At 39.4% G+C, this 27,060-nt stretch overlaps 9 protein-coding genes across 12 annotated transcripts; 6 read left to right on the top strand and 3 right to left on the bottom strand.

Moving 5' to 3' along the window:
* Window positions 1-7,454, top strand: LOC136264202 (lysine--tRNA ligase-like). Of its 3 annotated transcripts, none has more exons than XM_066058911.1 (14): window positions 1-111; window positions 216-303; window positions 2,961-3,011; window positions 3,058-3,220; window positions 4,620-4,942; window positions 4,989-5,114; window positions 5,167-5,286; window positions 5,368-5,530; window positions 5,585-5,761; window positions 5,815-5,900; window positions 5,947-6,032; window positions 6,581-6,707; window positions 6,763-6,906; window positions 7,317-7,454. In XM_066058911.1, exons 1-14 carry the CDS (start codon window positions 65-67, stop codon window positions 7,395-7,397), a joined length of 1,782 nt encoding a protein of 593 aa, XP_065914983.1. In that variant the 5' UTR covers window positions 1-64; the 3' UTR covers window positions 7,398-7,454. The 3 variants fall into 3 exon arrangements, with proteins under 3 accessions (XP_065914983.1, XP_065914984.1, XP_065914982.1); XM_066058912.1 differs by having other exon boundaries at window positions 15-303; window positions 4,620-4,713; window positions 4,762-4,942; XM_066058910.1 differs by having other exon boundaries at window positions 15-303.
* LOC136264207 (heterogeneous nuclear ribonucleoprotein A3-like) lies at window positions 7,410-10,068 on the bottom strand. The gene is made up of 6 exons (XM_066058918.1): window positions 9,878-10,068; window positions 9,650-9,733; window positions 9,450-9,550; window positions 8,620-9,063; window positions 7,589-7,645; window positions 7,410-7,532 (listed from the first exon to the last, which is right to left on the bottom strand). The coding sequence occupies exons 1-6, from the start codon at window positions 10,001-10,003 to the stop codon at window positions 7,526-7,528; spliced, it is 819 nt and encodes a 272-aa protein (XP_065914990.1). The 5' UTR covers window positions 10,004-10,068; the 3' UTR covers window positions 7,410-7,525.
* Window positions 10,044-12,341, top strand: LOC136264203 (1-phosphatidylinositol 4,5-bisphosphate phosphodiesterase gamma-1-like). The gene is made up of 12 exons (XM_066058913.1): window positions 10,044-10,222; window positions 10,315-10,470; window positions 10,517-10,591; window positions 10,644-10,678; window positions 10,728-10,853; window positions 10,903-11,089; window positions 11,151-11,456; window positions 11,503-11,618; window positions 11,671-11,767; window positions 11,819-11,894; window positions 11,946-12,157; window positions 12,205-12,341. The coding sequence occupies exons 1-12, from the start codon at window positions 10,199-10,201 to the stop codon at window positions 12,229-12,231; spliced, it is 1,437 nt and encodes a 478-aa protein (XP_065914985.1). The 5' UTR covers window positions 10,044-10,198; the 3' UTR covers window positions 12,232-12,341.
* Window positions 12,322-13,846, top strand: LOC136264204 (lysosomal phospholipase A and acyltransferase-like). The gene is made up of 4 exons (XM_066058915.1): window positions 12,322-12,520; window positions 12,568-12,721; window positions 12,770-12,978; window positions 13,034-13,846. The coding sequence occupies exons 1-4, from the start codon at window positions 12,433-12,435 to the stop codon at window positions 13,792-13,794; spliced, it is 1,212 nt and encodes a 403-aa protein (XP_065914987.1). The 5' UTR covers window positions 12,322-12,432; the 3' UTR covers window positions 13,795-13,846.
* Window positions 13,847-14,223: 377 nt separating this feature from the next.
* Window positions 14,224-18,703, top strand: LOC136264205 (lysosomal phospholipase A and acyltransferase-like). Its single transcript, XM_066058916.1, has 4 exons — window positions 14,224-14,384; window positions 14,439-14,592; window positions 17,574-17,782; window positions 17,836-18,703. The coding sequence occupies exons 1-4, from the start codon at window positions 14,303-14,305 to the stop codon at window positions 18,591-18,593; spliced, it is 1,203 nt and encodes a 400-aa protein (XP_065914988.1). The 5' UTR covers window positions 14,224-14,302; the 3' UTR covers window positions 18,594-18,703.
* On the bottom strand, window positions 18,637-21,314 carry LOC136264211 (NADH dehydrogenase [ubiquinone] iron-sulfur protein 6, mitochondrial-like). 2 transcript variants are annotated; one of them, XM_066058924.1, is made up of 6 exons: window positions 21,210-21,314; window positions 21,005-21,159; window positions 20,905-20,958; window positions 20,777-20,858; window positions 20,690-20,730; window positions 18,637-18,775 (listed from the first exon to the last, which is right to left on the bottom strand). In XM_066058924.1, exons 2-6 carry the CDS (start codon window positions 21,128-21,130, stop codon window positions 18,671-18,673), a joined length of 408 nt encoding a protein of 135 aa, XP_065914996.1. In that variant the 5' UTR covers window positions 21,131-21,159; window positions 21,210-21,314; the 3' UTR covers window positions 18,637-18,670. The 2 variants fall into 2 exon arrangements, with proteins under 2 accessions (XP_065914996.1, XP_065914995.1); XM_066058923.1 differs by having other exon boundaries at window positions 21,005-21,298.
* LOC136264206 (uncharacterized) lies at window positions 21,131-23,968 on the top strand. The gene is made up of 5 exons (XM_066058917.1): window positions 21,131-21,267; window positions 21,321-21,402; window positions 21,460-21,507; window positions 21,555-21,622; window positions 23,066-23,968. Exons 1-5 carry the CDS (start codon window positions 21,182-21,184, stop codon window positions 23,895-23,897), a joined length of 1,116 nt encoding a protein of 371 aa, XP_065914989.1. The 5' UTR covers window positions 21,131-21,181; the 3' UTR covers window positions 23,898-23,968.
* Window positions 23,846-25,024, bottom strand: LOC136264208 (uncharacterized). The gene is made up of 4 exons (XM_066058919.1): window positions 24,865-25,024; window positions 24,476-24,806; window positions 24,239-24,373; window positions 23,846-24,189 (listed from the first exon to the last, which is right to left on the bottom strand). The coding sequence occupies exons 1-4, from the start codon at window positions 24,916-24,918 to the stop codon at window positions 23,978-23,980; spliced, it is 732 nt and encodes a 243-aa protein (XP_065914991.1). The 5' UTR covers window positions 24,919-25,024; the 3' UTR covers window positions 23,846-23,977.
* Window positions 24,732-27,044, top strand: LOC136264210 (carnitinyl-CoA dehydratase-like). Its single transcript, XM_066058921.1, has 5 exons — window positions 24,732-25,080; window positions 25,156-25,272; window positions 26,026-26,263; window positions 26,310-26,448; window positions 26,759-27,044. The coding sequence occupies exons 3-5, from the start codon at window positions 26,239-26,241 to the stop codon at window positions 27,042-27,044; spliced, it is 450 nt and encodes a 149-aa protein (XP_065914993.1). The 5' UTR covers window positions 24,732-25,080; window positions 25,156-25,272; window positions 26,026-26,238.
* Window positions 27,045-27,060: the final 16 nt, after the last annotated feature.

Here is a 27,060-nt window from a genome sequence, read left to right as displayed (position 1 = left end):
CGTACATAAATCACGTGATTAGAGGTGGGCATTTAAAGGAGTTCGCGCACGTGAAGACATCGCGATGGCCAGTACAGCTGAAGGAGCCAAGGAGACAACAATTAGCAAGAAGTACTGTTTGTAATGATTGTGTTAAGCGGGCTGTTGAGATCAGCAGCTGTGCTGCGGTCCACCCGTGTGCATTATTACCGCCATTGTTCCCGGCTTTTTTGCAGTGAACAAAAGCGTCAACAGAAAACTGCTCGAAAGTCTCAGGAGAAGGCGAAAAAAGAGGCAGCAAAATTAGCCAGCGTCAAAGACCAGGTAGAGTGTAACCCCGTGTGTTTTGTTTGTTGTCTATACACAATAGTATTTCATTATTTCACAGTATTTCAGAGAATTCTAATACAGGCTTGGTATTTTTGCTTGTAAAGTTACTGTGAAATAGAATTACTATGAAATACCTGTAAGTACACAAAAGTTCCTAGAAAACACATGACATTTCAAGTTCTGATGAAATCTTGTGGTAGGTGGTTTGGTCATCTACTGAGCTGTGTAAATCACATGTTCTTACCCATGTGTAATGATGCAACACAATAGAACTAATTATGGCCACAGTAAATGAGTGTGGTGTTTGGTCAGGTTTGTCAGTCGTTTAGATATTTGTCCCGTTTCACACTTAACTCAAAGATTTCTCTTAGGCTAGTGATAAATACCTCATACAGGCTGTGTTCACCCTCCAGTTCCTAGTGATAAATGTCACCTCTCTAAACTTATGGTAGTATCAACCTGCCTAATGACATACTGTAGAGCCTTTGCTACCATACAGCAGCTGTACTATATTGTGTTATCTTCGGCCCACATTGTAGAATGTATTTAGTGTGATGGAATGCCTTTTAGTACATGTACAAAAATTATAATAAGTAGTGTATAGACAACAAGTACACAGAAAAATTTGGAATTTTCAACTAGAGTAGGGACCATAGCATATCGATAAAAAGTACTGAAACAAGTTGGAGTAGGCACGATATTAAATTACAGTAAAACAATAAGAAGTGTTATATCCCTACTGTGCTCAAGATACCATAATGGATATAGCACTTCTTAGCTATATCATCATCTAAAAAGTGAAGTATCCATTACGCTTCGTTGTCAGCTATGTTTAACCCGTTACACAGCATTTCGGATCAAGAACTGTTCGAAAGCACCTCTGCAATCCACGCATATACTAAAAGAAAGAAATGGTGCCGCGTGCCCTAGTTATATTAATTATCGTCTGAAAAGTGAAGTATCCATTATGCTTCGTTGTCGGCTATGTTCAAGCCGTTTCACAGCAGTACGAATCAAGAACTGTTCGAAAAGCACATCTGCAATCAAAATAGCCACAATGAAAAATACGGACGATTTCCGTTATGAAGGGAAGCCATCACATGCTACCACCAAATCGACACTTCACTGTCAGCAAAGATGAATTGGACACAAAGGAGGACACTGGTAAGTCCATGAAGAATGCATTGTATGTACTGCGGTATGCAAAAGGCACCAGTCAGGCCGAAGCGACGTCGAACAGTGAAAAATCAAACCCGTAGCCTTAGCCGTTATCGAGTTACGCTTGTCTGAAGGCATCAGAGGCAGTCGGTCAGTCAATCAGTCAGTAGAAAATTCTGTTAAATAAATTATTTTTTAAATTCCGTAGCAACTTGTTGAAAGCATTTCAGGTTGATCTGAAAGTTTGTTTGGGCTTAGTTTTACCTAACCAATACTGCCTCATCGTCGTCAGGGAAAATTGAGGCTGTTTCTGGGTGATATTGTTCCGTGGGCTACACCTACTCCTTTGTGGCCCCTACTATACAGTAACTCTCGTACTGTATGATGCATTGTAGTGTGGCATCATTGAATGTGTGTGTGCGTGCGTGTGTGTGTGTTACAGATTTTAGACAAGGTTTCACTGTAGCAGAAACTTTTTGAATATCATATGCGTAAGTCTTTGGAAGATAATGCTATTAAAACCTGCTATGATCTTTAAAATGGTTAGAGACCTGCTAGCAGAAAGATCTCGAGCATTGCAAATCTCATTAATTTGCTATGCTCTCCCAGGCAGAGTACAGGCTAGTGGCCCATAGGAGGTGACCATTTACCCAACACTATTCATTTTATAAGCATACGTAAAGGAAATTGATTATGGGAGGTAGAGTCTAACGTTGTAGCTACGTTTGTTGTAATGAACGGACAAGTCCAAAATATCACAGAAAATTGTTAGTGCCTATCTGTTTTCTAGAGTGTTGGAAGTCTCAATCTTCAAATTAGCTATAGACGGATCTCTGTTAAGTGCAGTTGGTACTTGATATACTTGTGATAGACATCTGTTCATTAAGAGCATATAGTTGACATCGCTGCTATAAACTTGTGCTTTGATGGAAGAAGATGACTTCATAATAAACCAAAAGTGTTGATGCCTTGCCTGGCATGTTTCTATTACCTGTAAAGCAATACTTGCACCTCGCTCCACTTTTCTTGACTAAACCAACTATTTTGCTGATTAATGGCGTCTAAATCACTTTGGTCCAAGTGTATGGTCTATAACCAACTCATTGTGGGATCGTTTTATATGGATACCCCTATCATTTGGGATTGGATTTCAGTCATCACATAATGTTAAATAAGACTGTACATGTTTTTTGTTGAAGAGATGAAGAAATCAAATCTTGCACCTTATCGCTGCTCTTAGATCACAGCGGGAATGGATTACTATGGCAATACGTTGTCATTGTTTATTGTAACAGTATGAAGATCGGGCATGTGGACCACACCCACATTACAGGCAAAGCAAAGTAACCATTCTACAAGGAAGTGTACCCAATTAGGTCTTTAGAAAGAGAATGTACACTTATTAACTATGTGTGCTCATTAACTAGATTCTGTGGCATTTTTATACTTGTTTGTGTGTGCAGTAATTTATCGTGTGGTTACTGGTTTTATAGCCACAGGCTCCTAAACCAAAGAGTGAATTTGATGAAGACATTGACCCTAATGTAAGCCGCTAGGCTAGTATTACAGTATTAACACAGTTCACTACAGCAATACCTGAAGCTACGTAGTCAAGCCATAGCAAAGCAGAAGGATAGTGGACCCCACCCTTATCCCCACAAGTTTAATGTTGAGATTTCGTTGACGGCATTCATCGACCGTTACAATGACGTGAAGGAGGGAGAAATCAAAGATGAACTAGTATCCATCGCAGGTTTGTGATTTAACAGTTTTCCATGTAATTATGTAATGAATATAAAATTAGGAACTAAACAAACACTCATGTTACTTATGTTTTGTTACACATTTATTTGTGGTCTTTACTGTGCTTTTGTAGTGCAAACATATCAAGGGTGAGGACTGACTAATTAATTCATGTCTACATACAATCTGCTATAGTTGTTGTATGTGACAGTAATAGTATTGTTTCACTGTTGAATTTTATTATTTAGACCTTTTCAGAAGGTACAAAAACTATCAATGGTCCAAAAGCTAGTATCATGATAATTATTGTTGCAAAATTAAGAGTTTCGTGAAACCTATGAAAATCTACTACTGAATTTTATTGACCCACACTGAGAGCCCATAGAAGTTAACTAATAAAATTATGATTCTGTAGAATGTGAGTACAGCAGTGGTCATTTTTCATGTGATATCTTTGGAAGACTTTTAAGTCCAGACCAAGCAATGCACCTTACTTGAAATTTAGACCCCTTAAATCACTAATAAGGACACCTTGATAATCAGGACTTTTGTCGATGGTCTCATTTGTATTAGTGTACAGACATTTAGACCCCTGAAATCAGGACAACTCCCTAATAAGGCTGTGTTACTCTACATTTCTCTTGTCTTGTTCAATTGTCCAGCACATGCCTTTCTTTGTACTGGGGGTGGTAGGCAAGGGCAGTCCATCAAGCCCCCGGGTTAAAAAAAAAACGACTAATAAGGACACCCATTTTGTTCTAGGAAGTCATGCAGCGTCACACAATGAAATATTAGGTGACTAGGATAATGTAACTGTAATTGTAACTGACACTGCCAATTTGTAACTAAATAGTGCACCAGTGACTCTCCAGTTTATGCTAATGGTGTGTACTGTAACTCTATCCACAACTGATGTCTCAAGTTATACTTGGTGCGTTGTACACATGATGACATCATTTTGACAAGTATTAGTAATATTGTAGGGATTGTTGACATTGGAGCTTATATGCTGTAATGAGTAACTTAAGTGGGAGGTGGTACATTTTATGGACATATCATGAAATGATCTATTTTGTCCCACTAATTTGTACACCCACAGTAAGACAGCTGGGTATTTATTATATTTGTGTATGGATAGTTATTATTTAGTGTTGTTTGGGAGAGCCTCGTACACTAACCTATTTAGGCTAATGTGTTTGGGCATTGTTTATATCCTTGTGTTAACATGTCCTTTAGTGAGGGGTTGTAAAATGATGAAACCTCTCTGTTCTTGGGGGCAATCACCCATATCCTAATATGGGACCATTGACAAGTGTCAAGGTGTTCTGATTTCAGGGGTCTAAATGTGTGTACACTAATACAAATGGGACCATGGACCAGTTTCTTGATTTTACAACATCATGTTACAGGTCGTGTATTTGCCAAACGAGAGTCAGGTGCACACCTAATCTTTTATGATCTCAGAGGGGAGGGGATCAAGTTGCAAGTGATGGCTGATGCAAGGTTAGCAACACTTTATCACCATGGTGATGGGGCCTTATTGTTAAACAGACACACGACACAAAACTTTGAAGAGGTCCATCGCAGTGTTCATCGTGGTGACATCATTGGTATCCGAGGGAAACCGACTCGTACAAAGAAAGGAGAATTGAGCATAATCCCAGTTGAGGTCACCCTATTATCACCATGTCTGCACATGTTGCCTCACGCTCACTTTGGTCTCAAAGATAAGGTGAGAACAAATCTGAGCCAAAATTACATTTTGATATCTCTTGTAGGAGACACGGTATCGTCAAAGATATTTGGATCTAATAGTCAACCAAAGTCATCGAGATCGTTTTATCAAACGTGCACAAATTATCAGTTATATTAGACGATTTCTTGACGAGTCAGGATTTTTAGAGGTATCACATCTTATGGTTGCAAGGGTACTACTATACATTTGTTGTTTTGTAGGTGGAGACACCAATATTAAACATGATTGCTGGAGGTGCTTCAGCCAAACCATTTATATCCCATCATAATGAGTTGAACCTTGATCTGTTTATGAGAGTAGCACCTGAACTGTTCCATAAGGTAGTGGCATGTGTGTGTAGTCTAGTCTATGTGTAGTGTATATGATAGTATTGTCCAATCTATTTCATTCTTGGTTTACAGATGCTAATAGTTGGTGGATTTGACCGAGTATATGAGATCGGACGTCAGTTTCGTAATGAAGGCATTGACCTCACTCACAACCCGGAGTTCACAACATGTGAATTTTACATGGCATATGCCGACTATCAAGACCTCATTCAAATCACTGAGGCTATGGTATCTGGTGAGCCAAAGTTAGATCACATGAACCAATGCTGGATCACATGAACTTCTAAAGGAATGGTGAAGGAGATTGTCGGAGACTATGTAGTGGATTATTTACCTAATGAAGACCCTGACACTAAGCCGTGGAAGGTTGACTTCAGCCCACCATTCCGTCGTGTTAGTATGATAGCCGAGTTAGAGAGGAAACTTGATGTGAAGTTCCCTCCAGCTACCACATTTGATACTCCAGGTAAGAGCACTCCAAATAAAGGGCACTGTACCTTGGTTTGTTGTTTTGTTTAGTGTTCAACAAGTTCCTTGATGACCTGTGTGTCAAACATGATGTGTTGTGTTCACCTCCTCGTACATCATCACGACTGCTAGATAAGGTTAGTTGGTTGTGGGTGGGGATTAATTAGAATATGGCATGTACAGTTGGTTGGTGACTATATCGAGGTGGACTGCATCAACCCAACCTTCATCTGTGACCATCCCCAAATAATGAGCCCCCTGGCCAAATGGTAAGTGCATGTAATAGAACTCTTGAGTGAGATACAATGTATTGACTTATCTTGGTAAACAATCCTTATGTCGCGTTGTTTTGGAAAATGGCCTATTCAATAATTCTACTGTTTTTGGGCATACCATGTAGCAGAGAAGTGATATAGTGGAGCTAAGCACAATATATATGAAAAGATGATTTTGAGTTTGAACAAAATATTTGCTTGGGAGCTTTTTAGCACTTAGAACACAAGAGGAAGGAGATGCCTTGCACGCTGCAGCATGCATGTTTTCATGCAAGAACAAACTTTATTTGAAGCAGTATATCTAAATATTTACCGAGCCCCATTGTTTGCTATATTTGTCTTGCCAGAAATTAAAAAGAAAACATGCAGCAGTGCACAATGTATGTCTTACCTCTTTTCTGGACTTAGAATTTAGTGTTGCAAGAAATTCTAAAAAGTTGGTGTAGTGTCTTTTGTTATAAGGTATGGTTAATGACTTGTGAACAAGTACGCTGTCACAAAAATTCATCCTTATAATACTCAAGTGTTTTTAAATTCTTCAGGCATCGATCTATTCCCGGCCTCACTGAGAGGTTTGAGTTGTTTGTGTGTCAGAAGGAGATTTGTAATGCCTACACTGAGTTGAATGATCCGGTGGTACAAAGGGAGAGATTCCAGCAACAAGCTAAGGTGAGTTTGTAGCCCTACACACCCATGACTTGCATATGAGGAGCTACACCTACAGGATAAAGATGCAGGTGACGATGAAGCACAGGTTGTTGATGAAGGATTCTGCACTGCACTTGAGTATGGCCTGCCACCAACCGCTGGCTGGGGGATGGGAATTGACAGGGTGACCATGTTCCTCACTAATGCCTGTAACATCAAGGTACTGTCCAGAGTGCATGTGTTGTTGGATCCTCAAATACAACACCCAGCAATGTGAACATTGTACTGTACATCTATTGTCCCACTTACATAGTTGTATTGTAGGTATATATGAGATCTGTTGGAACAAAGTCCAACGTTTCATTGTGTACGGGCTTTCTTGTGTGCTTGATCAACATTTAAAGGTTTGTGTACGTGTGCTGAGGGCATGTTCCATCTGAGTGGCTATTCTCATCATCACAACATGTGTACAGAGTGATCATGCTAGGAAAAGTACCCAGTCTTTTTTAATAGGGACACCTTGCCAGTCAAAAGTATAGCCTGACCAAAATCAATTGTAGTTTTGGCTAAGTCACAAATGCTGGCTGATTGTTATATTCCAGCACTGTTTAGGCATTTCAATTTCTACAGGAGGTACTACTATTTCCTGCCATGAAACCAGATGATGTGAAAAAACCAACAACAGAAGAGGATACTACCGAACAAGACTAAATTATTGAACAGTTTTGTATTTAATATACTATTTTAAATAAAAAAATGATTCAGTCAGTTGTGTTGTGTGCATAATATTATGTTGTCTGCTGTATGTGAGGGAGAAGTGGCTCTTTGGGGTGTAACTGTTAGGACCTGCACAACAATGACAACACAATGAGAACGACCTTGTGTGAGATTGATCTACTCACCTGCCCTGGTAACTGCCACGCCTACCATATCCACCACCACTGCTGCCTGATGAATACCTGAGCAAGGGAAAAACAGTCATGCTTTACATGCTGTAATGCCACTGAAACAACATTACTTCAAGCTACAAAATTTGCACAGTAATGCATTCCGTAATTGTGTAGGTCACATTTCAACATAAAGAAAGTGGTAGCTATAATGAGGCAGTCTTTCAATGAAGTCAGCTATCCTTGCTCTCTTTAAAAGTGGAATAGCTGTAATGGGATGTTCTTTGAGATGTAATATGGAGCAGTAGAAAAGTATCCTGCTCATCCTTGTTACAGGACTAACTTGGTCTATTAATTGATCTACAATGTAAACATTGACACTGTCATTGATGTTGAATTAACATGTAAACACTATTGCCTTCCTGTATTTATACTAAAGACTTCAAAAGGTTGTAGGAAATGAGATATAAACTTTCAGAGAGGAATTCAACTCAAGTAAAGATACTATTGTGGGATATGCTGAAATGAGTAATATTATCTGAAGGACCAGCTATAAGCAGCAGGGGTGGTTTCTTGTCTCTAGTTACTGTACAACGAACTTGGCACTGACATCCCATTTCTTTTTTCTGTACTTATAAGCACAAGTACTCTGGCCCTATGCTTGCTCATAGCATGACTTTAACACTCAGATGTTGGTATTATTTCTGATGATGTCACAATTGGTGACATCAAGTAATATTTACCTCAGGGAGACATCAGGTCTGAATTACACAGGGCTTCTTTTTATAATGAATTTAATCATAAAGCAGAGGGTAACTAAGAGAAAATTCTTGGAACAAAAATGAGGAAATCTTATTAATGAATATTATGACATGGTCATTGATTGGGGCTTATCAGTACAATGACATTGGCAGTAGAATAAGAACTGGGATAGAGATAATACAATAAGGGGATTTCAGTCTTGGGTGCGTACAGAAATCACACTTGGTTGAAAACATTGTTATATCAAACAGGAAACCAAGATGATGCCCAGATACTTGGCTAACCTGTTGCTACTTCTAGGAGGAGGGCTTCTGCTACGATCTCTGTACGACCCTCCCTTTCCATAACTACTGCTGCCATAGCTGTCTCTCCCACCACCTCCATAGCTATCTCGCCCCCCTCCTCCGCCGCTGCTGTACCCTCGGCCATAACTGCTGCTTCCTCCGCCCCGGCTGGTGTAGCTGTCTCTTCCTCCATAACTATCTCTTCCACCTCCTCCATAGCTGTCTCTGCTGCTATAACTATCTCTGCCTCCTCCGCTGTAGCTGTCTCTTCCACGGCCACCACCGCTACTGTAGCTGTCTCTGCTGCTGTAACTACGGTCCCCACCCCCTCCATAGCTTCGTGATGATTGGTAGCCTCCATCTCGGCTGCTGTAACCACTATCTCGGTCACGACTGCCATAACTCCCACCACCACCTCGGGAATATCCCCTTCCTCCACCACCACTAGAGACAAACACACAAACAGACAAATATTAAACACTGTTAAAGTTAGTGCACGGTTTATATAGCCATATACACAATTGAACATATTCATGCAGTAAGGAGCTCAGCAGTGGCTATTGAAGCTGAGGACAGCTGTAATAACTGATTGTGACACTGAGCAATGATCTAAAGCTGAGAGGAGACAGCTATCGATGTGGAACTGAGTTGTTGGCAGCTCCCAACAGCACTGACTAGCAAGGCAGGACATATCTGAGAGATACTCTTGAGTGATCGTCCATGATAAATATTAAGTGGGATAGGATGTGACAAGGATCTAACTGAAGGATTCACCATGTTACAATGACAGACGATGAAGAGATTTGAGTCCACTCAAAACATTTACTAACCCACGACTGAATCTTGAACCGCCACCTGATGAGCTGTAACCACGGCCACCACTGCGACCACCACCACGTGAGTCCCAGTCACGCCCTCTAGCTCGGGCAACCTTAGGAATGAGATTACAGGAATGACACAATGAGGTTTTACACGGTTGGAGACTTGAGATGTGTCGTCATGATCAGATGTGGTGTCCTGCAGGTCTCACCTCCACTGTGATTCTTTGTCCCAGGAAATCTGTGCCATCAAGTGCTTGGATTACTTGGTCAGCATCATCACTGGACTGAAACCGCTGTGAGACAACAGCAGTTGACAACAGAACAATACAATTGATGATTTATTATGAACAACGGTTGACTGAAGAATGAATTAGCGCGACACATGGGCGTTAATTGGAATCGCGACAACACGTTTTTACAAGAATGCAGTTGCTTACCACGAAACCAAATCCTTTGTACGCATGGCTGTCGATTTCTTCCACTGCCCCAAAAGATTCGAACAGCTCTCTTAAGTCATGCTCAGTAGCATCTCTGTGCACGTTTCCTATAAACAACTTCGTCATCTTCAACACTCGACACTCCTCACAAAAAATTCTGGGAAATTCCGTAAACTTTAGTTTTATTTCCGCATTCGTGTTCACCACATGAAATCATCCCCTTCCGTTAGGCGTTCACCTGTGTTGGGTACATCCAGCCTGTAGTATGAACCAGTTAAATTGCGGCATATATCGAACAAGGATTTCATAAATTCGTCTGCTATGGCTAAGTCTACGTCCAAGACGGTGCGTGAGGCGTTATATAGAGTAATACATGAATTGCCATTCATTGTCACTTATAGAATACATTTTTATGTGTATATTATCTATGTTAATAGCCCTCGCAGTCCAGTAAGTCTAACTACCCGTACATCGAGACTGACAAAGAACAGCAGTCGACAAGTCTACCCGTAGCTAGACGAGAATATGTGTTAGCCCAAGAAGCCACAACGGTTAAGTGCGATAAGTTGTTTATATATAATGATAAATTTCAGGTAAGTTGATCATGTACACTTTCATCTGTGTAACTGTGTGTCACAGAGATGGCATGAGTGTTCAGCTATTCTCCGTCCACCCAACTTGATAGTCACAGAGCACCATGATATGTCTATTGATGTAAGGGTATTAATAACAATACTATTTTTGAATTGATGTTGTGTGTTTTTAGGTCAATGAAAGACAGTTACTTCATCTTCAACAAAAGTTGGTAGTTATTGTGAGAATTCACTAGTAATAAAAATTTTACTCTTAGCTGGTATCATGGCAGTTTGAGCCGTCGTGAAGCAAAGTGTATTTTGCAAGATCACGGTGGAGGTAACGGATCATTCCTTGTGCGAACCAGTGAAAGTTATCATGGGAAGTTTGCTATCTCATTTATGTAAGTGTACCATTTTTAATGAGAGCATTAAAATATTAGAATACAATAGGCATGAATCACGGGTGAAACATGTTGTTGTAGAAAGCAAACGTGACCCAGTTGCTCGTGTCATGTACCATATTACCCCTAATGGACCTTATTTTGATTCACTATATGCATTGATCCAAGAAGCTCGCACAACAGCCATAATTCAGAATCATGCTTTTGATCTTGTATTGGGCAGCAGTCCAATTAAAGTAAGAGATTCCCAACAAGTTTAATCAGGAAGTTTGTAATATATTATTTTTATTTTCATAGTCTGATAACAGTTGGCTTCATCGTGGCACAATATCAGCATCACAAGCTCACCAGATAATGAGAAATGAACACAGAGAAGGAGCCTTCTTTGTACATAAGACTCTCTCGGTAATTGTTCCCTATGTGTTGTTAGTTAGATCAGGTGGTACAGTTCATGAACACCTGATTGTGTCAGCGCAGAGGCCAGCCCCTGCATTTACTCTTAACGGGATCACTGCTCCCGTCTTGTATAAACTTGTACATTATTTTATGGAAAACCCGATCATGGATTCCACTGTGCTCAAGTATGCTGTACCTGATCCAGATGTAAGCCACACCCATCCCATCTTAATATTAAATTTGTTGTTTCTAGTCTGTCTGTTCCAACAATGCTATTAGCTTGAAATCTTACACTGGTCAAAGCGCAGAAGAACTTACATTTGGAGTTGGTTCGCTGATAACTGATGTATGGCAAAAAACTAAGGATTGGTAAGTAATGAATGCCTAAAGTTTAAACCAAAGTTTAGTTGCTTTTTTTTAGGTCAATTGGTAGCTATCGAGGTGACAAGAATAAGTGGTTTCCATCCAACTGTGTACGTTTTCTAACACAAGATGAACTATTGTATGTCAAAGAAGTGGTAAGCTATGTTTAGTTAGTGTAGGCCAGTGTTTAACTAACAATGCATCAGCATTCAGATCAAGAGGAGCAGCAATTATTTTCTGATGTACACATCATTGATTTTAGCAGACAAAGCTTCATTATCAGTAAGTCTTTGAGAGTAATAATGAGGTGTGGTTTATTTTAACTTGTTTTAGGCGTTACAGCTTCTTCAAACTCAGACCCTGAGCAACTTCGTATCAAGTCTTATGACACTAAACCTGATGCACTCGGGCATGATTATTTGCTGTCAGCACCAACGGCTGAAGATCTAAGACAGTGGTACAGGGCCTTACATGAAGCCAGATTACTGGAGAGTAGCGTGGTGAGCACAAATAAAAGAGATGAACTAGGATCCATCGGCAAAGAAGTTAGTATCTAGAAAATTGTATTTTAGTTAACATGTGTTCTTCACAGAGACCTAATGATTGCTCAATCAGTTAACCACCAATTTTCACTTATGTATTCATCTTCAACATAGACGCGACTGTATTACTACTAATTGTGTAACTATTGTTTTGTACGTTCAAATAAAGCAGTTCTTTTTATATAAACTGAACGCTCTATTAGAGCATATAACAAACACGCGGTGTTATCCTTTCAGTTTTCACAGTTTCGGCTTCGGTGTGATCGATCGAGGTGGCAATGTTGCTGCGTTCTACAAACATCTTCGCATTGTCATTATTTGCTGTTTGCTGGTCTATTATCGTTGCTTCTTCGCCAATTTTAATTGGTAAGTGCTGTGATGAGTGCTGACTAAGCTATTTAGACTGCACACAGTTCCTGGCGTTTTGGGAAATCAACTACAAGCGAAGCTAAACAAAGATTATGCTCCTCACGAGTGGTGCAGCACTCACAGCGACTGGTACACGGTGTGGGTGTCCGTAGAGCAGCTAGCACCTTATGTTATTGACTGCTTCTTGAACAATACAAGGTATGCGGAGATGACTAGCTATTAGCTAATAATATTCATTCCATTTAGGATGTTGTTTAATGATGGGAAGTATTCCAATTGTGAGGGTGTACAGATAAGAGCCCCGGGATTTGGCAACACAGATACAGTAGAACATTTGGATGCAGAGGATTTTCTGATACCATACATGCATGATCTTGTAGAGTTCTTTACCAAACATGGTTATGTGAAGGGAGTTTCCCTTCGGGCTGCTCCTTATGACTGGCGCTTATCACCAGGTACCATGGCAACTATATAATGTGTGAAGTGTTGGTATATCCTTTGATGTTTTAGATCTTCTCCATCAAGTTGGTTACTATGACGATGTTCAAAATTTGGTGGAGACCATGTACAAGGACAACAATAACACTAGCGTTACCATAGTAACACATAGCCTGGGGTCACCAACTACACTATACTTCCTTACACAAGTTGTTAGTCAGGAATGGAAAGATAAGTACCTCAAGGCCTTTGTACCACTGTCTGGAGTATGGAAAGGAGCCATTAAAACACTCACTAGTGTCATATCAGGGAATCCAGAGGGTATTCCTTTGGTAAATTCACTCACTGCCCGATACTTACAAAGAACAACTCCCACAAATTACTTTTTAATGCCGGTAACTGATCATAAAATATGGAGCAGTACTGATCCAGTGGTGGTGACACCAGAGAGGAACTATACTGTGTTTGACTACCAGGCATTATTCAATGACATGAAATATCCAGTGGGATATTCTCAATACAAAGTGTTACCGACATTCCTAACTGAATTAGCTGCACCCCATGTTACCACATATTGTTATTATGGAGCACAAGTACCTACCCCCTCAACACTAGTCTACAAAGAAGGTCAGTTTCCTGATACACCACCAACCATCCTCACAGGAAATGGTGATGGTACTGTCAACGATGCTAGCTTAGAAGCATGTTCAGTTTGGAAAGCTGCACAACAGTCACGTCATGTAAAATTACGTGGTTTTCCAGGAGTGTCCCATTTTGGCATGGTCACTAACAATGACGTGCTGCAGGCAGTACTGGAGATTGTCACCAACTAAAATTGTGTGTAGCTATATATTTTTATTACATAAAGATACTATTTTGTTTCCATCCACTTTATTGGCAAATTATTCACACACAAATTCCATAGTGACAAAATGTGCAGATCTTTGTGGCCACTTTGGCAGAATTTTTTTTGAGAAATTTTTATAGCTACCAGAACACAAATCAACCTCTTTTGAACAATTAGTAGCAATTTCACCACACATGTCCTTTTATGCAAATGCAAAGTGGCTCACTGCATCAGGCTATAATATTTCTGGGTTGTTGTCAGATGGTCATAGCATTAAAGCTGCATTGAAAACTAATACATAGTCTTTGTCATTAATGTTGGAAGAATATTTCACTGCCACAGTGGGAAAACATCAGCGTGGGTCTAACTATTTCATAATACACTTTCCTCAATCTAATCAAATATTTCAACCCCGGAGGGGTCCCGCAGCGGGGAACGAAAGTTTGGGGTCCAGTTATCGCGTAACTGAGCTCGTGACTTAGCGAGGTACACAAATGTTGCTGCGCAACGTATTCGCACTATCGTTACTTACTGTTTGCTGGTCTATTACCACTGCTTTGTCACCCGTTTTAATTGGTAAGTACTGAACGTTGTGATGAATGCTGAATAAGATATTTTATCGGCATACAGTTCCTGGCATCTTGGGTAATCAACTACAAGCGAAGCTAGATAAAGATTATGCTCCTCACGAATGGTGCAGCACTCAAAGCGACTGGTACACGGTGTGGTTCTCCTTAGAACAACTAGCACCTTACGTCGTTGACTGCTTTCTTAACAATTCAAGGTGGGGCACGCCGTATGTACTATAATTACAATAGCTTTATGTCTCCAAGTGGGCTCTGCTAATCAAATCATATAACTAGGTGAATGCATAGCATTGAAGGGGCAAGCCTATAGCTACTCTATGCAATATTTTAGTGTTGATGCATGTTTGCTTGCAAGGATAGTGATGACTTACTCAGTACTCACATTCTACAATTTACGTATTCTCAACTATAGACCTTGTTCATTTAGAACAATAAGTGCCCTCTGATGTCACACAAAGCCATACAAGGGTCCCAATTTGCCATGGTGATGGCCTAGCTATTGGATGCCATTTTGAGTTCCAAACCTGGGTGAGCACAATGGTTGCTATCATGTTACCATAGTTATGGTACCGTAAATGGCGAATTTGGCGGAGAACTGTGATGTTACTATGGTTTTGGTACTGCAAATGGTGAATATTGGTGGACAACTCCTTCGCAACGGGTTATAAGCGCTATGAAATTAATTCAGTGATAAGGTCTATTATAATATGAAACCAAATGAGAGAGACAGTCATGTCGTTAATTTATATCAACAAACAGGAGCATGACATACAAATAGTGTATAAATGTTACGTACCAATCAGTATCTCATTCAAGGGAGTTACATGTCCAGTACATAGCTAGGTATAAGTGCTAGACAGTGGCTTAATGGTTGGTTTACATGTTTTGAACTTAGATGGCATAGTGGTTTTTATGTTTGGTCTAATGATGATAGGCTTTATCCCTTATAAGGGAGATGAACATAGTTATAGTACATTCAAGCGAGCAGTGTGATGATGTTATTATATGATGGGACTCATGGGTATTCGCAATGACTTGACACTAGCTCTAGTCTCCTCTATCTGGTTAGGTCACTTATTGTTAATTTTATGTTTCAGATCCCCTGCCCTCATTACTATGTCTCACCACCTAAATTTGGGTGACATCATGCATATTTTCACCATCTTAATGTGTAATCATTGTATGGAAGAAATACAGTAAGTTGCTTACATGAGTGATCAAATCCTCTAATAGAGCATTCAGCTAACTCTAATAAAACAGTCAGGTGGATGCAAAATTGTAAAGAATAATGGACCACCTAGCCACATTGGTTAAGGTTAACTTTCCTGTAAATGTAACAAGTGGTGGACCTGCAGTACAAATTTCTTTGCAATGCGATTAGCCACTCAGTGTGGTGTTGAGTCACAAAGCCAAACAAATTCTCTGTTTCCTTTCCTCCACTCAAGCATATTTGTGTGCATTTCCATGATTCCATTATAAGAGTAGCATCTTTACAAATCATGATTTGCCACCATAGCACATAAAAGCATAGTTAGCTACATGCTTAAAGTTGTACTGTCATCTTTGAAGCAATATTAAGAATTTGTACAACGTGTGAGTTGACACCCTTACAAGATCATTTTCACTAAGCCTGTACATTATCTATGTAAGAAAAATCTAATGGAAGGATACAGAATATTGGAATATTTTAGAGCTGACAGTAAACAGATGCGGCTGATGGACAGGAAATAGAGATTATATAAAGTGGTCAATAATGTAATTCGACACACTTAGAAAGGTCACCAATCCTTTTTAATATATGGAAACTGAAGTACTACTCCATCATTACAGTCAAGCACTGTTCATAATGGCAGAAGTTGATCAAACTGCTTGGGTGCAAGATACATCCAGAGTCATCTTTGTTACTACATGTTGTGTAATCTTAATTTGGACACATGTGATGCTCACATCATGTCAGAATGCAAACCTGTATAACAGAAAGTCATTTTTGTGACTATTGGGAGCATCCCTGACAGTATGAACTAAGTACTCACCTAGCATGCATATACAGAACTCAAATCCCATAAGTGATGTGGATGTTAAAATGTCCAAAACATCAAAATACTCTAATAGAACAGTCAACTGTGGAGGACCTTTGGAGCCATGATTGTTGTATTAGAGTATTTTGATCTTCTGGACATCATTTTATTGAGGGAATCTACATGTATGGACAGTTTTTAAGAGGATACTGTAAACATTGTGTATATGCATTATTAGGCTTGCACCAATTATGCCGGCATAATTTCAAGCAAAATAGGCTAACAAAAACATCAAGCATTTATGCCAGCATAATAGGAAGATTCTCAAGAATTTTAATTAAAACGTGCAATGTGTGTGCCAAAATACTGCACAACATGATCACACTGCACAATATAACTGCATTTCATATCAAAAAACCTTGCAGTGTTACTATTTTTTGACTGATTATTCACACTTTATAGCAATAAGATCAAGATACTCTAATAGAGCAGTCACTTACTCGAATAAAACAGTTGGCTCTTGAGCATAATCCTGATTTTGAGAGCATAATAGGCTGGATTTTTGAGCACTACTCAAAAGCATAATAGGCAATTTTCAAAAGCATAATTGGCTCAAGCCTATGCATTATGATAACCATTGTATAGTACATACTGTCAGGAAAGTCATACTACAACTATGATATTGAACACTAGTTACTGGCATTTTGATGTGTATGCGTGTCATGTGTATTCAAAATAAGATTACATAAACTGAGATGACTTGTGGCAGTTGTGGGTGTGTAATTTTATTATTTGTAGTCAAATAAATCTCCAAATCTTGCCACATCTCTGGTGAGGTCAAGGCCATAGACTCTTGTATGTGAAATATCACATCTGCAATAATGTCTTCGGTTGCAGGAGTGTAAGTGACTTTTCAGCTAAAGTTTGATAAGTGGCACTGTTTGAAATGCTTGAAGCTGTGAAAGCCAATTGATTACTTTATTGACAAAAAAAACACAGAGTTTATTCCTGCAAAATATGATACTATAGCTATTGCTGACAGTTAGTTATTAGCTAGTGTAGTAATATTTGATGTGAACTGCATGAAATAGATTTCTCATGCACAGTTGAGGTGTTTATTGTCTAATAATCTGTTGTATGCTGAAAATATTGCTCACTAGGATGTTGTTTGATGATGGGAAGTATTCCAATTGTGAAGGTGTGCAGGTCAGGGTTCCAGGATTTGGTGACACAGATACGGTAGAACATTTGGATGCAGAGGAGTTTCTGATACCGTACATGCATGATTTGGTTGAGTTGTTTACCAAACATGGTTATGTGAAGGGAGTTTCCCTTCGAGCTGCTCCTTATGACTGGCGCTTATCACCAGGTACCATGGCAACCATATTGTGTGAAGTGTTAGTATGATTGTTGATGTTTTAGACCTCCTTCAGCAAGGTGGTTACTATGACAATCTTCAAAATCTGGCAGAGACCATGTACAAGGACAACAATAACACTAGTGTTACCATAGTAACACATAGCCTGGGGTCACCAACTACACTATACTTCCTTACACAAGTTGTTAGTCAGGAGTGGAAGGATAAGTACCTCAAGGCCTTTGTACCACTGTCTGGAGTATGGAAAGGAACTGTTAAAGCAGTTATTGCTGTCGTATCAGGGAACCCAGATGGTATTCCTATAACACCACTTGAAGCTCGATACTTAGAGAGAGGAAACCCTGCTAACTATTTCTTAATGCCGGTACTGGATAATAAAATATGGAGCAGTACTGATCCAGTGGTGGTGACACCAGAGAGGAACTATACTGTGTTTGACTACCAGGCATTATTCAATGACATGAAATACCCAATGGGATATTCTCAATATCAAGCACTACCGACATTCCTTACTGAATTAGCTGCACCCCATGTTACCACATATTGTTATTATGGAACACAGGTAGAGACACCCTTAAAACTAGTCTACAAAGAAGGTCAGTTTCCTGATACACAGCCAACTGTTCTCAAAGGAAACGGTGATGGTACTGTCAATGATGCTAGCTTAGAAGCTTGTTCAGTTTGGAAAGTTGCACAACCATCTCATCCTGTAGAACTACGTGGTTTTCCCGGAGTGTCCCATTTTGACATGGTCACTAATGACGACGTACTGCAGGCAGTATTGGAGATTGTCACCAACTAAAACTGCTTATTTGTACAGACATCTTGTATATTACATATCTATATTGTGAGATTTTGTGATATTTTATTTCTATATTTTTAATTTACATTATATGTTATTTTGTTTCCGTCCACTTGATCAGCAAATGATTCATACACAAACTTCTTCCCACAGTAACCACAGTCATGTACACCAGGTTTATCCTATAGGAAAAACACACCATCAGAGCTTTTCTTTGTGGGACAAAATTATATCCTACAATCTATCAGTAATATCAATATGTGACCGTCTCAGCAAAAACCTGAGACATGCATTTTGAGAAAAAAGATTATTAAAAAATTTGCATGCTACAAGAAAAAAATGCATGTTTTTATCAGCCCAGTACTCAGAAGGAAGACTCAAATCAACTAAAATTATACACCATCTAATTCACCTGCTTGTGGGGAGTTTGAAATCTTTGTTTCGATTCTGTAGCCCCAACAGTATCCGTGTCACGTGTGTTTGTTTACAATGCGGTAAAAGTAAACAAGATCGTCATCATTTCTTCAACTAAACAGCCTTCATACCCATATGTGCATAAGTGACTACAGGGTTAAAACTATACCTTGGTCGATTTGCTAATCCATGGTGAACATTTTAGTCAATTTCCAACATTGTAAACGAATACAAATGGTAGTTACGGCTGCATATGTAAGTATATTATCAGTATAGTCACTGTACAAATCGATTGTCTTGCTCTTCCTACTGTCTAGCACTATAATTCCAAAACTACTCATCACAAAAGGCTGATCCATTCCTTGAACACGTAAATAATGTTGAGAAAAAATTTCAAACTTGTGTGAATACGTTGGGTTTTTGCTGAGATGGTCACATATTTTATGTTCTAAACCCTTTTCAAAAATATTTTTGCTAAAACCTCCAATGAACCTAAAATTAGAAAGACAATTTAACCACTCAAAATAGCCTACATAGGTAGCGACAAATTGTCACTTGTTAACCATATAGTTCACAAGTTTAACTTTGACAATAATATTTGTATAACAATTTATCAATTTTGTTCCCTCTGAAAATTTACACTTAGTGGATATTTCAACAAAGATTTACTTGTTACACCAATTCGTACAATCAGTCCCGGTTTAATAATTCACAATCATTCAGCTGTGTACTGAAATAGAAAAGTATCGGAGAAACAGTGCTCCCATTCATGCAGTAAAGCATTATTACTGTGCAGGGTAAAGTATCGTCAATTTTTCCCTGTGATCGGATTTGCAAAAGCCCGGCATAATGGTGCATTTTTCAAATTCAATATTTATAATCTACTTAGCAAAGTGTATGCTCTGGCCAAGTTTCAGCCTTGTATGCCAACAATTTTTGGAGTTACAGCCCTACAAAGTAGCAACAGAAAGATCGATTTGTACAGCAAGTATCGGGAAAATAAATTACAGGCGCTTACAAAAATGGCTGTAACTTACAAACGCAATGCAATACAGAGTTGCAACTTGCACCATCATGTTTGAATTGGTTGAATAGGGGAGTTCATTACTGGGTAAGTTTTTCCTTCTATCACCTTTCTTCACTACATACAGAGATAAAACCAGTGAAGAAAGATCGGTCGTGTATGATCGCTTCGACATGACAAAACAAATGCCCATAACTATATCTACTGCAATAATTTTGAACTCCCCTTGAGTAGGTGAATAAGACGATATCCAGGTTTTATCATTAGATCCTTTCTTCACAAAGAAAGCATTAAATTTTTTTTTACGATTTTTTTTTCAATTGCATGAAATATTTTACCCATTGCAAATTTAAGCTTGCACCATTATGCCGGGTTTTCGCAGATCTGATCACAAATATTTGCACTATACTGTAACAATTCTAATATAGATATGTATTTCAATGGTAAGCAAGGCAGAAAGCAAGGAAATTTATAGTTATATACATATATAGAAATTAAAACTGAATATCAGCTAACCCATCACTATCAGCAGAAAATTTAAGACGTTTGGTAAAAAGGAAAGCAAAATTTATGTTCATGTAACTGTTCTTTTTTAATTTAATATATATATTTTTTTACTGTACGACATTTCTACAATGTTTGGATTCATTATCCTTACCAGATTGATGTAGACTTTCGGATGTCCCAATGGTTCATCCCCTATTAGTAATGACATAATTGATGTTATTATGTGATGTGATCATACCTCCATCACACCATACATGATTACCCTTCACCACAGAGATAGGCTCCTCATTTAACAAATTAATTGCAAACTGTTCATTAACCTTAAAGTAATATGTAATTGGTGCATTTTAGTATGCGAGTTAGTACCTGCTTGCTCTTGTTGACAAAACGGGTGTTTCTCGCGTCTTCATCTTCCCAATACTAAAGTTCATATGGTGCGTATTATTTAGAAACGCACAATTCTTACTTGTCCAGTATGTGTGACCTTATCGGTTGCGCACGTAGCGTGACTACTCCACAAACTTCTTACCAGCACTGGTCGTGTACAAGTCGTTATTCGCCATATTCTACCACACACAATACGCGCCGCCATTTTAGTATTCCGCTGTTGTGATTAGGCGCCTAGTTACCAGAGGGGATAATAATGGCTACTACGATTAATCTGAGCCTACAGTCACAAAACAGTGGCCAACACGTGATGACGGAATCCCATAGCTTAATGACGTTCAGGTAAGCACTATTCTTGGGAGGGAGTGCTCAGTGATAAATGATCACGTCTTTAGTAAGTTGCCTTGGAAGGCTTCACAATTGAAACATCCATCAGATACCTACCACTACTCCAGCAGGCAATTACACAATGCATTTGTGAGTATGTAGTATTGTTTGTGTATGTTGTGATAGAACGTGTGTGTGTGTGTGTAGTTTCCGCTGGTTGGTAACCAGCTCCGTCGCTCATATTCCCAGCAATTGGTAAGTTACATCGTACAAGAGGTCAGTGTTATCATGGTGTATCATAGGAGATCAAAGTGGATAGGATGTCAGTGATTAGTAGTCCTGCTCAACTGCAGCCTAGGCCACCTACTAGGTTAGTTACCATAGCAACTTTTGACTTGCTTAACCTAAGATTTGTGATACCATTGAAAGTTTAAAAAGAAGCATTACATGTTACACAAAGTGCGGTCTGAAATTTCATCCTTGAGTTTTGCTCATGGTATAATATCCTAAAGTCTCCATGCAAAACAATTGAGAAAATGCATGGCAATCTCTATTATACTTACACTGGTGGTATTAGGTTCCACAGCCATCATAGTTTAGATTTACAACATCTCTGTGATAAACTATAACTATTGGGGCTTCTTTTCTTAGTTGCAATATACATCTAGGGGGTGGCAACCAGCCTATACTAGTATTAATGGGTGGTTATCAGTTTAAAGGTACATTAAAGAAGGTGGTAATAGAGATGAAAGCAAGTGGATGTACACTTGTAGAGATGCTGGCCTTCACAGTTTCACTGTTGTCGACATAACTGGGGACCAATGGAAGAGGTTACTGGCCAGGGACTTGATGTGAATGATAAGATTGATTCCCGTGACAAGTATTGGAATTGTTGTATAGATAGAAGGGCTTATGTGGCATGTTTTAAGAAATAGTTAGATTTAAGACCACAGGGGTATAATAATTTAGTAACCTAATGGCCCTGTGGATGGCCTTGTTTCGTGGTGCCTGAGCAAAGCAAAGGACTTACAGACAGGGCCTGAGGGTTACTAAATTATGTAGACTTTTTAGACTTTTACGTAGACCCCTGTGGTCTGACCCTTATGTAGTTGTTGTACCTTAGCCTCTGTTGACAGCTGCTTGTAACAGAGAAATGTAGCCTTATTTAGAGAAACAAGCCCTGGTAACAACAGTCAGGTGGCGATGTGTTTCCAGCGCTACCATCAGTGCAGGTGTGCGTAATAAACATGAAAAGGATAGTGTGTAATAAACATGAAAGGGGTCAAAAGGGGGCTTATGTGGCACATTCTATGTATACTAAGTGTTAATACATTCTTCTTCTAGTCTTGTTGTACTAGTAGGTGTTCCCTGGCTGATAACCTTGTGTTCTTGGAAAGTAGTACAATTGGTATGAGGGTATCAATCTAGCATTGTGTAGCAATGAGTTTCCTATAATAAAAAGATTATGTATTATCCCATAATTGTAATATTTGTGTAATTTGAGAAGGCTATGTGGTATTGTATCTGGTATACACTTAGTACTAAGTTGGTTGTATTTGTACTTTACACATTCTAAATCACTTAAGAATCATGGATATATATTGTCCAAAATTATTATGTTGACTTTTTAAATTTAATGAGTTGAAACTTATTTATTCAAATGTTCGTAGATTTTTCCAAGTTATGATTTTTTCCCTCTGAACAATGCAAATGAGCAGCTAAGAAAATGCCACTTATTCAAACTTCCTATAGACCTTGTCATAGTTACTCATATGCTGCTTTACATAATTCACTGCAGATTTTGTTGCTGTAGGAAATGTGATCTGAAGCCATCACTGCATCACAAGAATGTAAAGTATCATGAACCATTCCTTTATCCTGACCCCCTTGGTGACACTAGACCAGAACTGAGCAAGTTTTATCAACGTATCGCCAAGATAAGCCAGCTGGAAGATGACTCTATAAAGTATGAGGATTCACGACGCAAAACTCACTCTAAACCAACAACCTTCACCACCACCACTACTACACACTTTTCACGTTCTGCCAGTGCAAGGACACTGAACAAGGCACCTTCTGTGAAGTCTGTAGCCAGGAGGTGTGGTACCATATCATTAAATGACCAATCGGAGGATCACCTGCAGAGCCCAACCCATGATATTGTGAGCCACACCCCCTATGTTAGTCCTATTGCTAGCCCCACCCACAGTGACGTTACTCTAACTGATGATGTCATAACCAGTCCCACCCACAATTCTACTGCAGATCATGAAGTATGCAAGCCTGGTATTGACCTGCCTGCTTCAGACATTATAAGCCCCACCCACTCTGATAAAGACAGCAATTCAGAGACAATGGTATGTGGTCCGGTACTATTACATAATGGACAATTGACCACCAAGGATTATGAACAAGCTAGACGTCACCTCAGCAAATCACATGACCAACTGGCATCATGTCACAAAACAACTCGTGTTACATCACATGCAAAGACACGTAAGAAATCGCTCAAGAATAGGCCTAGTTCAGCCACACTATTATTAACTGAATCTAATTCTTCAACCAGCGTATCGTCAATATGTAGTGATAAGAGTCATGTTAAACAGAGCAAATTTAGCTCAAATAAGAAAAGACATAAAAAATGAATCACTGATATATTGTACTGTATATAAACTATATTTTTATACTGTTGTGATGAGATGTGTTTATTTTGTGATTTGACAGGTTAATCTTCTTTTTGCCGGGCACAGCCTTTTTGATAGAACACAGCAAATGCTTGTAATCCAGATGCTAGGATGTTTAAACACATTGCTCCAGTGGCTAGTCCAAATCCATGTGACAAACAACCATCTTCAGGGGAGCCGTTTAGTGCGAAAAAACCACTAAAAGTTCTGTCAATACTTGCAAATACTCCAATAGAAATAGCAAAGAAGATGGCTACATTGTTGGTATAACAACACACACTCAATATGCTATATATTCTCACCTGCTAGCAAGCCTAATCCAGCACTTAAGGCATACAGGTATAGCGGTAGAATGGGGAAGGCTAAAATAGCTGCCACAAATGTGCCAACTATTCCCAGTATAGCACATGCGAACACTGCATTCAGTTTTGATTTCACTGTCAAGAAATTACAAATTAGTGATTTGAAGTGAATCATAAACCAGACAGCCATACAAATACCATGACATCAGGCAATGCAATTAAAACTAATTCACATACTTTCATCACACTCCCCAGCATTACTAACACTGTCCAGCTCACTGATGTTAAACACAATGTGTGCACTAGGCAAGATCTGCTGTTGGTCATCACAGTCTAATTCTGTCATGTAAATACATCGATTCCTTGGCTGTTCATTCTCTGGTAACAGTGAAATGTCTTCGGACACCCTGTAGCTGACACACCTTCTTACTGGCCCTTGTTCCTTGTATGTCTTGGTGGAGTAGGAGTCTGGTACCTCACGTGATGTGGTTAACGTAGACCATGTCTGCATACCAATAGACACCAGGGCCAGGATCAGGGCAATGATGAAAATAATACCGCCAAGCAGCTGTATCACGAGAATTACTATTAGTAATGTTGTGATATGATACGTGAATAAGTCTTACCGCTACGGGATTAAACCGTACTCCGCCCTTGTTGTCGTTTCCTTCGTTACCCATCACTCGAGGCTAACTACAGTCTACCGCAAGAATCCGGAACAGAACCATTAAATAAACAATGTCACGTGAGAAGTTACCTAATGGTTAATTATTCTCCCGATAATTCTTGCAAGAACTACTGCTGCACGCGATATTGTGACTTTATGACATGTCCTGCTCGAGGTGAATTGCTTTACATTGTGTTCTAGCATGATCGCAGCTCTTGTATTCCGCTCCGTATATTATCGGATACTGAAGCCGGCAGCTGGTTACGTGGAAGAAGGAAGGATACACCGCCATCGTGACATTACATGAGAACACGTTCACACCAGAACTGGTGTCCTCATTTAACAATGTTTTGGATGCTGTAGAGAGGTAGGTTTCTGTCTGTGTAGTCAGTGGTAGCTATTTATGCACTTGTCAATTTCATGCCCCACCCCCCGGGCGTCCCCACACCCCAGGTGGGGATTTGACATTGCTTCTCGTCCCCACCCCTGGGGCAATTGACAGTTGTCCAATTCACTGACCGATTTTTGGTAGTTGCTTTTCTAAACAATAAAATCGCACTTGCTATAATTTTACTAGCTACAGGGCAGGTTTATTACTAGTCGCACGTATGAAATATGCACTTAGTCATCCTTGAGGTGTTGTCAAATCCCGTACTATGGGGGTGGGGACATAGTGGGGATTTGACAACCGATTTTGCCCCAGTAGTGGGGAATTTGACACCACGATTTGTCAAATCCACTGTATTCCCCCACCCCCGGATGGGGCATGAAATTGATAAGTGCATTATACAAGACAGAAAAACTATCATGAATGATGAAAATATGTACAGAACAACAACAAAAAAGCATGTAAGTCCTTGGGACCACTAATGAAACCAATGTGGGCATGGCAAGGAAAGGGAAAAAGACAAAGCTTTCAGTTGTGTCTTCAGGCCAGGGGTGACAGGGCTTTATAGGGTGTTCTAGCCCCACTTAGCTAGGCATTGTAGCCAGCTCTTTTTTTTTTTTCGTTGGGTTAGGATTCATTGAAAAAGACAAAGGGACTGACTACGCGAGACTGCTTAGCTATGCCACTGGTATTCAACTTACCTTGTCTGACCATTTCCTTTTTTGTATGTAGGTAATAGCAAGAGTCCATAATAAAGAAAGAGATAAGACGTTTTGCATATTTAATTTAGTGATGAGACCATTAGAGCTTTAGTGACTACAAATAACGGAAAGATTTACTCCAATGGTCTACCACTGCAACTGTCTGAGACACTGTCTAGAGATGAAATGATGTTGATATATCAGAAAATGATAGCCCTGACTCGTCGTATTACTTACATTTCCCATGGTAACAGTGGCTGCCATTAGAGGTAAGTGACTTTTTTGTGAAGTTAGCCCTTGTACATGTGCTGTTAGGTCATGCGTTTGCTGGAGGTATGGCACTATCCCTTGCACATGATTATCGTGCGATGCGCACTGGCAAGGGATGGTTCTGTCTACCAGAGATCAAAGTCAGAGGAACTTTGGTCACACTACGCATAGTAGAGTTGTCAAAGTATGTACCATGCATGTTATGGTTGAAAGATTTAATGAAATAGAGCAGTAGTTTTTTCAACCGAAGCCCTCTAGATTATTCTATCCAGTATAAAATTTTAATCAATAGCAAATCTTCTCTCCACTAGTCTAAAATACAGAAGTACTATTCCACTAGGGGCCTGTGAGAGAGCTAAAATCTGCAGGAAAAAAGAATCAGGCCAGGTGGACACTTGGTCCTCTAGCAACATGTGCCAAAGGAATAGCCTGCCCGGGTATGATTTTTTTTTACAGAACACTTACCTCTCCATGTTTTGTTCTCTTTATTCTAGAATGATTTTTATAAAGACCAAGCTGCCTCCTGACCAGTACACAAACTGTGTTCTCTATGGTAAGAGATATACAGCTGAAGAGGCCAAGAAGGTGGGTATTATTCAGGACTGCTGTGAGGTAGACCAAGTGTTACAACGTGCAGTAGAACTAGCTAATAGCATTGTGTCCTGGCAAGAGGAACCATATGATCGTAGTGTTCTCTCCAAGATGAAGGAAGATCTTTATTATGATACTGTTAACGTGATGAAGGCTACTGAAATTGCTAAACTTTCAAGTAAACTTTAGCGCATATAATTTTTTT

This window comes from Dysidea avara, chromosome 8 (assembly GCF_963678975.1).
Source record: "Dysidea avara chromosome 8, odDysAvar1.4, whole genome shotgun sequence".
Taxonomy (NCBI): Eukaryota; Metazoa; Porifera; class Demospongiae; order Dictyoceratida; family Dysideidae; genus Dysidea; species Dysidea avara.
Note: the sequence above shows the minus strand (reverse complement) of the source record. Positions and strands in the feature narration are given on the sequence as shown.